This window comes from Mytilus galloprovincialis, chromosome 5, assembly GCF_965363235.1.
Source record: "Mytilus galloprovincialis chromosome 5, xbMytGall1.hap1.1, whole genome shotgun sequence".
NCBI lineage: Eukaryota > Metazoa > Mollusca > Bivalvia > Mytilida > Mytilidae > Mytilus > Mytilus galloprovincialis.
In genome coordinates, this window is record NC_134842.1 from 77351336 (window position 1) to 77363542 (window position 12207).

Sequence of the window (12207 nt, forward strand, 5' to 3'; positions counted from 1 at the left end):
TGTTATTGTGTATGTTTTTTAAGTAAATGAAAACATCTTTTAAAATTCAAACTAATTTAATAAAACATTGTTTGCGCTTGCGTAAACGGAAATAAGCATCATATGCAATGATGTATGAACTTTAACGAACAGCAACCATCTATAAAGTAAACCAAAAAGACATGTTAAAGGTAACATACTGAATACAGTTACTAAAATCCGCGTCATTTTGGCTTTAGTAGATCCTGTAAGATTAGCAATCTTTTTGACGTACTCCTTACTTTATAGAGTTTTGAGTAAAAAAAGGTAGGATGACAATTTATGCAAAAAGTCAGGACAAACTTATAAAAACGCAGGATCGAACAGAGATTACAACTAAACAAATGTAGGACAAATTTGTTCATCCATTTTTAATACAAGAAACCTTTAGACAAAAGACCAGCACTGCAGAGGTCTATGACTTATAAATAAGGAAATGTTGTAGTGAAATGCATGACTTAGATCCTCTCTGACTCAATTAAGACTCTCGTCTGATTTTATCTTATAGTTTTTTCACTGAACTAGTACACTTTTTATTTAGGAGCCAGATGAGGCCCACCTTCGGGTGTTGGATGGTCTCCAGCTTTTCTTTGCTCTATGGTCGGGTTGTTGTCTCTTTGACAAACTCCCAATTTCCATTCCAAATTTAATTATATAAAAAAAGAAGATGTGGTAAAACTGCCAATGAGACAATACTCCATTGTAGTTTGTTATAATTTTGTAACCACAAACTCTCGGTATGTTTTTCAACATGAGGAAATTGGTTAATTGCCGCCGGCAAACATGTCAAGAACTCTATACAATATTCTTTGATGTGGTATACATGTAAATAATCAAAACTTAAAAAATTGATTGCTTTTGTTACATCATGATGTTTATCAAAACAATATTCGTTTTCGAAATTTTCTTTGAATGTACAAATAATATGTTTTTATTATACTTTTTCTGGAATGGCTATTACCACAGAAATTTTGACAGGAAATGATGAATTTTATTAATATGTTCGCAACGGCAAATTACCTTAGAATCTTTCGCCACATCAAAGTTGTAATGACATTAACGGGTTGAGAGTCGATGTGTTTTTCTTGTTCTCCGTCAATGAAAACTTTACAATTACCGTAGAAAGACTCTCGTGTTGGTCGGTACACTTGGTCAAAATAAACAGTGAAAATGTCATCAGAGTTTTAATTCAGGTGAGATAATACCCCTGATGTGGTTTCAAACTAAATGGCAATTGGTTACAAGTGATGTATAAGCATCAACCTTGTATTTTTCCTTATAACTTAAAATGTGTATGTCGCTTCACGTTCTTGTTCTAAATTCAATTAAGTTTTGGAAAGCTACAGTTATATAGTAATTAAAACTTGTATTACTTTGGGTGTATGACATTTGCGCCGATTTTGAAAATTTTCATTCTTTCATTTGCGCCGATTTCATTTTTTCATTTGCTCCGATTTTATATTTGCTCCTAATTAGATTTACAGGTAAGTTAATATTTGTACATGTACTGTACTATACCATTGATAAAATCTGGTTGTTCATTTATATTTAAGTTAGTTTTGATTCATATTGTTCTGGAACTTCGTTGTACATGATGGACATATTACACACTAAAACGAGCCGAGGAGTCAATTCGGCGCAAATGAAATGCAGATCGGCGCAAATGCAAAACGCCGATTACTTTACTACCAAATCGTTGTTATCCCTTTCACAGATTTTTCCCGTTTCCTCTAGTATGTCCTAGCGTACATCGATGGTAATGCAAATCAAAATACAACACTCAAAGACACTAAACATCAAAATACAACACGCAAAGACACTAAACATCAAAATAAAACACTCAGAGACACTAAACATCAAAATACAACACTCAAAGACACTAAACATCAAAATACAACACTCAGAGACACTAAACATCAAAATACAACACTCAAAGACACTAAACATCAAAATACAACACTCAAAGACACTAAACATCAAAATACAACACTCAAAGACACTAAACATCAAAACAAATGCTTGACCAACACGACCCTAACAGACACGTGGAGGAACTTATGCCTCGTTCACACGTATGTTTAATTCGATTTGAATTCGAATCGAATTCGCTATTTGCGTTCACACATGCACACTCCTCATTTTTAATTCGAATCGAATTCGAATTGACTAATTCGCATTATCTCATTCCCATTAGAAGTACGCTTTTGTCAATACGAAGTAAAAGTTCACGTCGTTTGGACAGTAAAGCGAATGTGACGCGCATTGTAATTCGAATTAAAATTGACGTTAGGACATAAAACGTTTCGAATGCGAATAGATACTTCAGAATGGTATGCTATTTCTGCTCCACTAAAGCTAACAGTCGTGTTTCCCATGTTGATAACAATCTGACCATTAATCAATTCTTAGAATGTTATTGTCATTATAAGTATTTTCTTACGTGTTTTGTTTAATATTGAACCATGCGACGCCTGTCCAAATTCTTGCTTTAAACGATATTTCAAATATCTAAGTTGGTTTTTTTTTATCCCGGGCATAGATAAACTTTCGTCAAATTTGGCACAACATTTTTTTTCAATGCTCCTTTAGTTTTGTACTTGATTTTACTTTCCAGTTGTTTTGTGTGTTGCTTTTAGCGCCAATGGTGAGTCTTGTGTCGTCGAAAAGCTCGTCTGACATAGATTATATCTCTGATATCTTTGATGAATATTTGTATACCGATCTTTCATTTCGACTCTTCATTATTAAAAGGCGTAGGTCAGCTTATAGCATAAAAATGTTTTCAGTGTTAAATTAAACTGACTGTATACCTAGACTTGGCTACACACAACAGCTTTCATTAACGATTGTTGATAGACGATTTAGCCTCTTTTTGAAAAAGAATAGGATTAACGGTTTCTGACGCCCAAAATTAATTACAGTAACGAGGCAAAACGAAGATCCACCTGTGTAATTCGCCATTGTTTTCTGGCTTATGCAAAACAAGTTGGTTTTAGGAATCTTTCATCTTTTTCAAATACTATTATTAATTACATTGATAGTGTTTCGTATAGTTAATTCATATATTTGGTAATTGTTGCTTGAATTATACAAACATAGTAGGAATTGTTATTTCTGAGTGCACTACATTGCTTCGATACAAAATAAATTGCAAATTTGTAGGTGAAAAGAAAGCCGTGTGCTTAAGTTTGTCCTGTAAGTGAATAGCCTTTACCCTATAAAGGGCTGTGGTAAAGGCCTTCTACATTGCTTCCAGAGGGCAGTACATAGTAACTAGCCAGGATTAAATGTCACATGATTAATTGTAGAGAATGTCTTAACACCAATGACCCATCATTGTACTCATAAAATTTGCCCAAACTATGGGTTCATAACTCGCCAGATAAAGATAGTCAGTCTTTAGAGTTAATGCATCTCGGACACAAAGCTCTTCAATGGTTTGGTACTTCTACATCATTGGCCTTCATTTTTTGGCTTTGAGCGTTCTTAATGAATGGAGAGCTGATATTATATGGGTATAGCTATAAGTTTTTATCACCTTTTGTCATGTAGCTAATCGTTTGTACCGTCCGGTGCTTTTTTTTTTTGGGTAAATCAAGTAAACCGCCTCGGATGCATACCATTTATTATGTACTATTTTCATTTCTGATGTATAATGTGAGTTGACTTGATTTTTCAGCTTTCACGGCAACTGATATTAAGCAAAGAACCCTCTAATTAAAGAGAACGAACCTTATGATTCGCGTTCTGTGCGAAACGGGAATTGTTAGTCGAGAACAAATGAGAAGACCTATGGCTTGCTTCTCTCGTCTTCTATACCAAAATCAATTGAAAACATTGAATTCAATTGTAAAAAATGTAAAATGCTTTTTAAATATCTTAGAACCGAATCAGATAAGTCAATGCAATGCAATGCGTTCATGAAGTCATACATGTAATAATTCGTGAAAACAAAACTTATCGAGTTCTGTGTTTGATATTTTAAGCAGAATTATTGAGTAAAGAAATGTCAAAAGAAAGAAATCTTATAAATTATAACCGATATTGTGTTTGATTTTCATTGTTTTCCTTCAAAAGGGCTTTTTATCTGGATTAACCTTCATCAGAAACGCTTTAACCAATGGCTTTTTGATCAGTTCCACGACCACAAACGGCCAGACATTACTTCACTTACAAGGGGTCAAATATAACGTTAATCACAAATGGCCACATAATACTTAAATCACGAAGGGTCAGATATAACTCAAACCACAAAGGGTCATACATAATTTAAACAACAAGGGTTCAGACATAACTTAAACCGCATAGGGTCAAAAGTCCGTCCCCCGTTCCAAACTACTGGGCATAGCTTCAAACATAACTTCAACCACAGGAAACATAATGTTTAATATATATATATATGAAAATTTGAATAATTTGATAAACTTAAATGTAACATAACTTAAGATAGACACTCTCTCCCTCTCCTTCTCTCAAAGGACAATTAAATAAATACATACATTCAATATGATGATCACATACAATAAAGATACAAATTTGAAAATTTGAATATATATTTTGAGTTTAAATCGTACAAATAATAGTCATACATTTGATTAAAATACTACAAATTAAAACTTCTCTGTCAATGTTTTATCCATGGACCGGAAAAGCCTTTTATAATTCTATGTCATTTGGGCCCTTGTGGAGAGTTGCCTCATTGGCAATCATACAATATATTCACATGGAAAAAAGTATTGCAACACCAAATTGAAATTGAAATAAAAAAAAAACACTTTTTATTTTTTCGTGATATAATTTGGTAAAATAGAACAACTTAAACATTATTTAAGTATCACCTGAGCTTAATCAATAAATATCGAATCGATAAGTTTTTATCTGCACATGCAGCTACTGTACCCGTAAACAGCAAAACATGTTTTCATCCTCATTGTTTTCAACACTTTAAATAACCAAGTTTTTAAAGTTATGTGATTGACACCTTGTAATGGGTCCTCGACAACTCTAAACTGCAGCAAGATGGCATATTATCAGCATGAGAGAAGCAGGGATGTCGCTGTAACAACTGCACGTATTGTTGGTCATCACAATTCCACTATAAGTCGTTTTGAGTTAAAAATAAGGCACTAACAGATGTTCAAGACCTTCCGAGATAAAGAAGACCCACTATACCATTTGCTAGGGAAAATCAAGCATAATGAAGGTTGGTCAGAAGGAAACCCATTGCATACAATACAATCATAAAAAGAGAGTGGTGGGCATACGGGAGCTTTTTAACAAGAACTGTTCGTGATCGACTCATCGCTACTGGTTATCGTGCGATAAGACCATTTCAGAGACCTTTGCTTACAAACAGACACACAGTTTTCCGTAACCAATGTAGTGCAGAGCTCGCTAAAGTTGAAAATTAGCATCGTGGAGGAAGATCCATTGTTCCAATGGAACTCGGTTCATCTTCCTTGGACGGATCGTAGCCCGGATTTGAACCATATGGAGCATATATGGAACACTATTGGGCGGAACGTGCGCGAAAGGACACCCCAGTTCAAACACATCATGAAATAAACAATGCTCTTCATCAGAAATGGTTTCTGCTACCTTAGCAACAAATTAGTCGATTTTTGGCAGGAATCAGAAGACGTTTAGATGCGGTTATCCGTTTGAATGGAGGCTGCGCACAAAGTACTAATTCTTTGGCGTATAACGATCAACCATGATGTGAACAGTCATCTGAAGATTAATTTTGAAATGTCTGACATTGTAAGGTTCGACTACAGTAAAAGTTGTAAAATGCATTTTTTTGTACAAAAAACACTTCATTTTGTTATTAAAATTGTGGTTATATAAATCATTTTTTTTTTAAACATTTTTTGTTCGTTTCAATGCCAATGTTATCATAAACTATGTTTCAATAATATTATACAAATATTTTATTATATTCCATCCAAAAAAAAGAGGCTGATTTTTCAAATTTTAAAAAATCAAGGTGTTGTAATACTTTTTTCCATGTGTATATTCAAAATACTCACACAAAATGGAAAATGCCATTGGTTAAAATTCATGACACAAAATCGATATGCAAACTAGAGGCTCTTAAGAGCTCACCTTGGTCTATGTGCATATTAAACAAATTACACAGATGGATTCATGACAAAATTGTGTTTTGGTGATGGTGATGTGTTTGTGGATCTTTATGTACTGAATTTCTTGCTCCTTACAATTTTCTCTATCTATAATAAACTTGACCCGTTCGTTACAGAGGAAAATATTTTGTAAAAATTTACAAAAAATTATCAAATTAATGAAAATTGTTAAAAATTGACTATCAAGGGCAATAACTCCTTAAGGGGTCAACTGACCATTTGGTCATGTTGACTTATTTGTAGATCTTACTTTGCTAAACATTATTGCTGTTTACAATTTATGTTTATCTATAATAGTATTCAAGATAATAACCAAAAATGGCAAAATTTCTTTAAAAATTACCAATTGGGGGACTGCAACCCAACAACCAGTTGTCCAATTCATCTGAAAATTTCAGGGCAGATAGATATTAACTTGATTAACAATGTATATGCTTGTCAGATTTGCTTTAAATGCTTTGGTTTCAAAGTTATAAGCCAAAATCTACATTTTACCCCTATGTTCTATTTTTAGCCATGGCGGCCATCTTGGTTGGTTGGCCGGATTACCGCACACATGTTTTGAACAAGATACCCGAATAATGATTGTTGCTAAGTTTGATCAAATTTGGCCCAGTAGTTTCAGAGAAGATTTTTGTAGAAGATTACAAAAATTACGAAAGATTGGTAAAAAATGACTATAAAGGACAATAAATCCTTAAGGGGTCAACTGACCATTTTGGTCATGTTGACTTATTTGTAGATCTTACTTTGCTGAACATTATGATGTTTACAATTTATCTTTATCTATAATAATATTCAAAATAATAACCAAAAACTGCAAAAATTTTCTTAAAATTACCAATTTAGTGGCAGCAACCCAACAACAGGTTCTCCGATTCATCTGAAAATTTCAGGGCAGATAGATCTTGACCTGATAAACAATTTTACTTGTCAGATTTGCTCTAAATACTTTAGTTTCAGAGATATAAGCCAAAATCTGCATTTTACCCCCTATGTTCTATTTTTAGCCATGGCGGCCATCTTGGTTGGTTGGCCGGGTCATCGGACACATTTTTAAACTGGATACCCCAATGATGATTGTGGCCAAGTTTGGTTAAATTTGACCGAGTAGTTTCAGAGGATAAGATTTTTGTAAAAGTTAACAGACGACGACGACGACGACGGACGACGGACGCAAATAGATGAGAAAAGCTCACTTGGCCGTTCGGGCCAGGTGAGCTAAAAAGGGGGGAAAGAAACGAGGGCAAAGGTACACAGTTGAATTGATATTCTCCATCTATAAGTTACAGCGAGACCTTCAATATGGAGAAAAAATTCTCACCTCACTGCAAGTTATAGACGGCTCCTAGCACAAGCACGAGTAAAATGTGTTTACATAAAGGTTTATATATGAAGGGTGTGGTCATGTATGTGCATTGAAGCAAACGTATAAGTTTCATTGAAAACAAACACGTGCCACAACTAATAAACAGTACAAGTGGAATTTCTCTAAATTGAAAGGAACCGCTATTTTGTCACCACACACGTACCTTATTTAATTAAGACAGGTTTTTTTTTTAGCGGTTTTCAACTTATCTAAAGAGGTGTTAATCTATAAAAGACTATGTCCCCTAACAGCAAATGTAAACTTTAAAATGATTTTGTAATGATAAACAACAAATTCAACTTAGAAAATGATTGGCTGAACAGTTTCCCCCAGGGGCGGATCCAGCAATTTAAAAGGGGGGTCCTAACCCAGGACAAAGGAGGGGTTCCGACTACATGTACCAATTCAAATGCATTGATCATCCAAAAAACGGGGGTCCAACCCCCGGAACCCCCCTTTTTGGGATCCGCGCCTGTCCACGGTATTGCACAGAAACTACACATAGTGTATTTGAAAAAAAGGACCATAACTGATGATATGCAAAAGTGAAAATTGTTAATATCAGCAAATTGAAAGAAGAAAATAAAAATAATAAAGTCATTGAAGAAAATGGTGGTTGTATGGTGTGTGTTATTGATCAGAAATGGTTTCAATGCTGGTTGTATGGTGTGTGTTATTGATCAGAAATGGTTTCAATGCTGGTTGTATGGTGTGTGTTATTGATCAGAAATGGTTTCAATGCTGGTTGTATGGTGTGTGTTATTGATCAGAAATGGTTTCAATGCTGGTTGTATGGTGTGTGTTATTGATCAGAAATGGTTTCAATGCTGGTTGTTTGGTGTGTGTTATTGATCAGAAATGGTTTCAATGCTGGTTGTATGGTGTGTGTTATTGATCAGAAATGGTTTCAATGCTGGTTGTTTGGTGTGTGTTATTGATCAGAAATGGTTTCAATGCTGGTTGTATGGTGTGTGTTATTGATCAGAAATGGTTGCAAATCAACAGACTGAAAATACTTGACGTTACTGTATTTGAAATGTTTCTGTCTAAAATTCCTTTGACTAATTCATTTGTGAAAAAAAGAAATATAAATGTACAATACTGAAAATACAAAAAAATTAGATATGCACATTGGATTATCTTTTACAAGTAGAAAATACTTTGTATAAAAAAAGTCATATAATCACATTGTGCATGTATGTTTCATTATGTTATACGTTATTTGATTGGCTGACAGCAATCTCGTGTCATTCTGAAATTAACATTCATTACACAATGAAATGTATATCATTCATGATGACATGAGCTTCCACAATAAAGTGCTAAGGAAAAACGTGATAGAAATCGTGTTTTTATGATCGTAGCTAACAAAGTAATTGTAAGACTTGAATGCTTCTTTTTGTAATTTCACATGGTTGTAAAAGCGTTGACCGTGCGCACATGTTTACGTTTGTACATTTTTACACACCAATGAATTTACAAAAAGAAGCATTCTCAATTCTTAAATCAAACTAGTTTCTGATAATTATAATGTTGAGAAACATACTGGACCAATACATGCATACTTAAAGATTGATAAGTAAAATATTACAATGTTTTAAAGATACAATGCTGCAGTACTGGTTAAAATTTTATCGCACTCAAACTTTGAACATACCTTTCAACAACATAATTAGACAATAATTCAAATATACATGCACATAGATAACCATTTAATTTTTATGAAAGGAACTAGGATGAAAAATTCTGTCCTGCATTTTTTTTTTTTTTTTTTGTAATCTCTGTCCTGCCTTTTACTTTTTCTCTCTTTTTAATCCTGCATTTTTTATAAGTTTATCCTGACTTTTTTTTACATAAATTTTTGGTTTGAAATTCGTCTTGTCTTGCCTTTTATTTTACTAAAAAAACTTTTCAAATTTCATCCTAGTCCCGCACCCCTAAACATCAAATGGTAGATCCCTCAATATTCTATCACACTTCTTTTACACGTCAGACGACTTATCTATACGGAATAGGGTATGTGTTAAGTCATATAGATAACCTTGTTCGAACGCACCTCTCTTACACTTCAGATGACTTATCTATACGGAATAGGGTATGTGTTAAGTCACATAGATAACTTTGTTCGAACGCATCTCTCTTACACTTCAGATGACTTATCTATACGGAATAGGGTATGTGTTAAGTCACTTATTTCTCTCGTCACTTTGAACGATCTATTATACCTAGTTTGGCTCCAAGCCATCTACATTTATTTTTTACATCCTCTTGTACTAGGTTAAAACACATTGCAATTAAAGAGAGTCCAAACACTAGATACATAGCACATAGTACTAGTTTTTCTTCGTTTGCCCATTGGTTCATAGCAGTACCTGGCACAACATCTCCAAATCCAATAGTACTTAAAGTTATAAAAGAAAAATAGGTTCCGGTAATGGCGTCCCATCCCTCCCATATTGAAAAAAGCAACGTTCCTAACAAAATATAGGATGTCATTAATAAAATACAAACTGAAGTCGGAACATTTATCACCTCTGGAAATTTGTCTGTTGCTTTGCCTTCTTGATATTCTATACTTCCACTTTCTAACGCTTTTTCCGGATCTTGCATTTTTCTTCTACTTGGGGTAAAAAGTAAACAACAAACACCACAACAGACTTTAGCATATAACATTCGGAAACCAGTAGCCATTAAATCTCCAATATTAGTGAGACACAATAACGTCAGAGGTATTCCAAATACAGCATATCCTATTGTCACAATTCTACCCATGTCTGTCTTCGGAGCTACATGACCATATCCTATAAAATAAGACAAAAAGTTATGATGCAATCTGAAGCTTGTTTAACAGTAAAATATAATAATTACTTATGTACGGTGACCTAAAATTGTTAATTTCTTGTGTCATTTTGTCTCTTGTGGAGAGTTCTGTTATTGTCAATCATTTCACATCTTCTTATTTTTATATTAACTCTTTAAATTAATCATGCGTTTGTAGTTGTCTACGGAAGCGTATTAGCGCCACACATTTTTTTTTTATTTTTCTTCCTATGTTTGCGTTATAACGCAAACCTTTGCGATATAACGCAAACCTTTGCGTTATAACGCAAACCTTTGCGTTGTAACGCAAACCTTTGCGACATAACGCAAACCTTTGCATTATAACGCAAACCTTTGCGTTATAACGCAAACATTTGTTTTATCTTATTTCTTATTTAAGATTCAAAGGAAACTGTAGTTTTTAATGGAGGAGGCTGGATATAATAAAATTGATCACCTTTGTAGTAATTGCAAAGTAAACTGCTTGAATAATTAGATCATATCAATGACTAATAATGAGCAGAATAATATAAGAAGATGTGGTATGAGTGCCAATAAGAAAACTCTCCATCTAAGTCACTATTCGTAAAAGTAAACCATCATAGGCCAAATTACGGTCTTCAACACAGAGCATTGGCTCACACTAAACAACAAACTATAATAAAGGTCCCCAAAAACGATATCCAAGTTACTACTAGTATATATATTACAAAGAAAATTGAGTAAATTGAGGTTATACCTAAGAAAAAAATCAACCCTGCTAATATAGCTATAACCGAATATAAATATACTTCCAAAGTAAGCTCTCGTTTGAGAACTGTGTAAAGTAGGTTACATTCAAACAAGCTACCCTTTGGCAATACATGTATAGAATGAAGATGTTTTATTAATAAAATTATGTTCTCTCTATTCAAATTGCTACCCAAGCATCTTAAAAATACTTCATTATATTGAAATGAAAATTCAATGACTTTCTATCAAAGAATCTTGATCATATTCTGAGATTTAAAAAAAATGTTTCCTTATTAATAATTCATTTTAAAGCAGAAAGATCATTTTGTCTATTTGACTTGGAGGTTTCACAATTGTATGACATTATTTTTGATCTTTCAATTTTAATATGACTATATACTATATCTATTTTCTTGTTAAATTATATACTTTTCTGATGCACAAATCAGTCTTAATTTATGTATAATTGCACTTCAATTATTCCATTATTCCTATGCATATTTATTATAATGATTTGGCCTTGTATGTATGTTTCTTTTTTTATCTACTAGTAAATCACATCCGAAATGAATGACAGACGGACATATATACAAAACTTAATGAATAATTGAAATAAAGATGTTTGCGTTATAACGCAAAGGTTTGCGTTATATCGCAAAGGTTTGCGTTACAACGCAAAGGTTTGCGTTATAACGCAAAGGTTTGCGTTATAACGCAAAGGTTTGCGTTATATCGCAAAGGTTTGCGTTTAACGCAAAGGTTTGCGTTATTATAACGCAAAGGTTTGCGTTAAACGCAAAGGTTTGCGTTATAACGCAAAGGTTTGCGTTAAACGCAAAGGTTTGCGTTATAACGCAAATGTTTGCGTTATAACGCAAAGGTTTGCGTTATAACGCAAAGGTTTGCGTTTAACGCAAAGGTTTGCGTTATAACGCAAAGGTTTGCGTTATAACGCAAAGGTTTTCGTTATAACGCAAAAGGTTTGCGTTATAACGCAAATGTTTGCGTTATAACGCAAAGGTTTGCGTTATATCGCAAATGTTTGCGTTGTAACGCAAAGGTTTGCGTTATAACGCAAAATGTGTGGCGCTAATACGCTTCCGTAGTTGTCAGTATAATCATATC

General features: G+C 33.6%; 1 protein-coding gene across 1 annotated transcript in view; it reads right to left on the reverse strand.

Annotated features, from left to right (window-relative positions):
• Nucleotides 1–9141: 9141 nt before the first annotated feature.
• The window catches only part of LOC143076439 (uncharacterized), a 31768-nt gene continuing 28702 nt past the window's right edge, over nucleotides 9142–12207 (reverse strand). Inside the window, exon 2 of the mRNA XM_076252216.1 lies at nucleotides 9142–10331. Within this exon, the coding sequence (XP_076108331.1) occupies nucleotides 9733–10331 (599 nt within the window). The 3' untranslated portion in view covers nucleotides 9142–9732. The remainder of the gene's footprint in view (nucleotides 10332–12207) is intronic.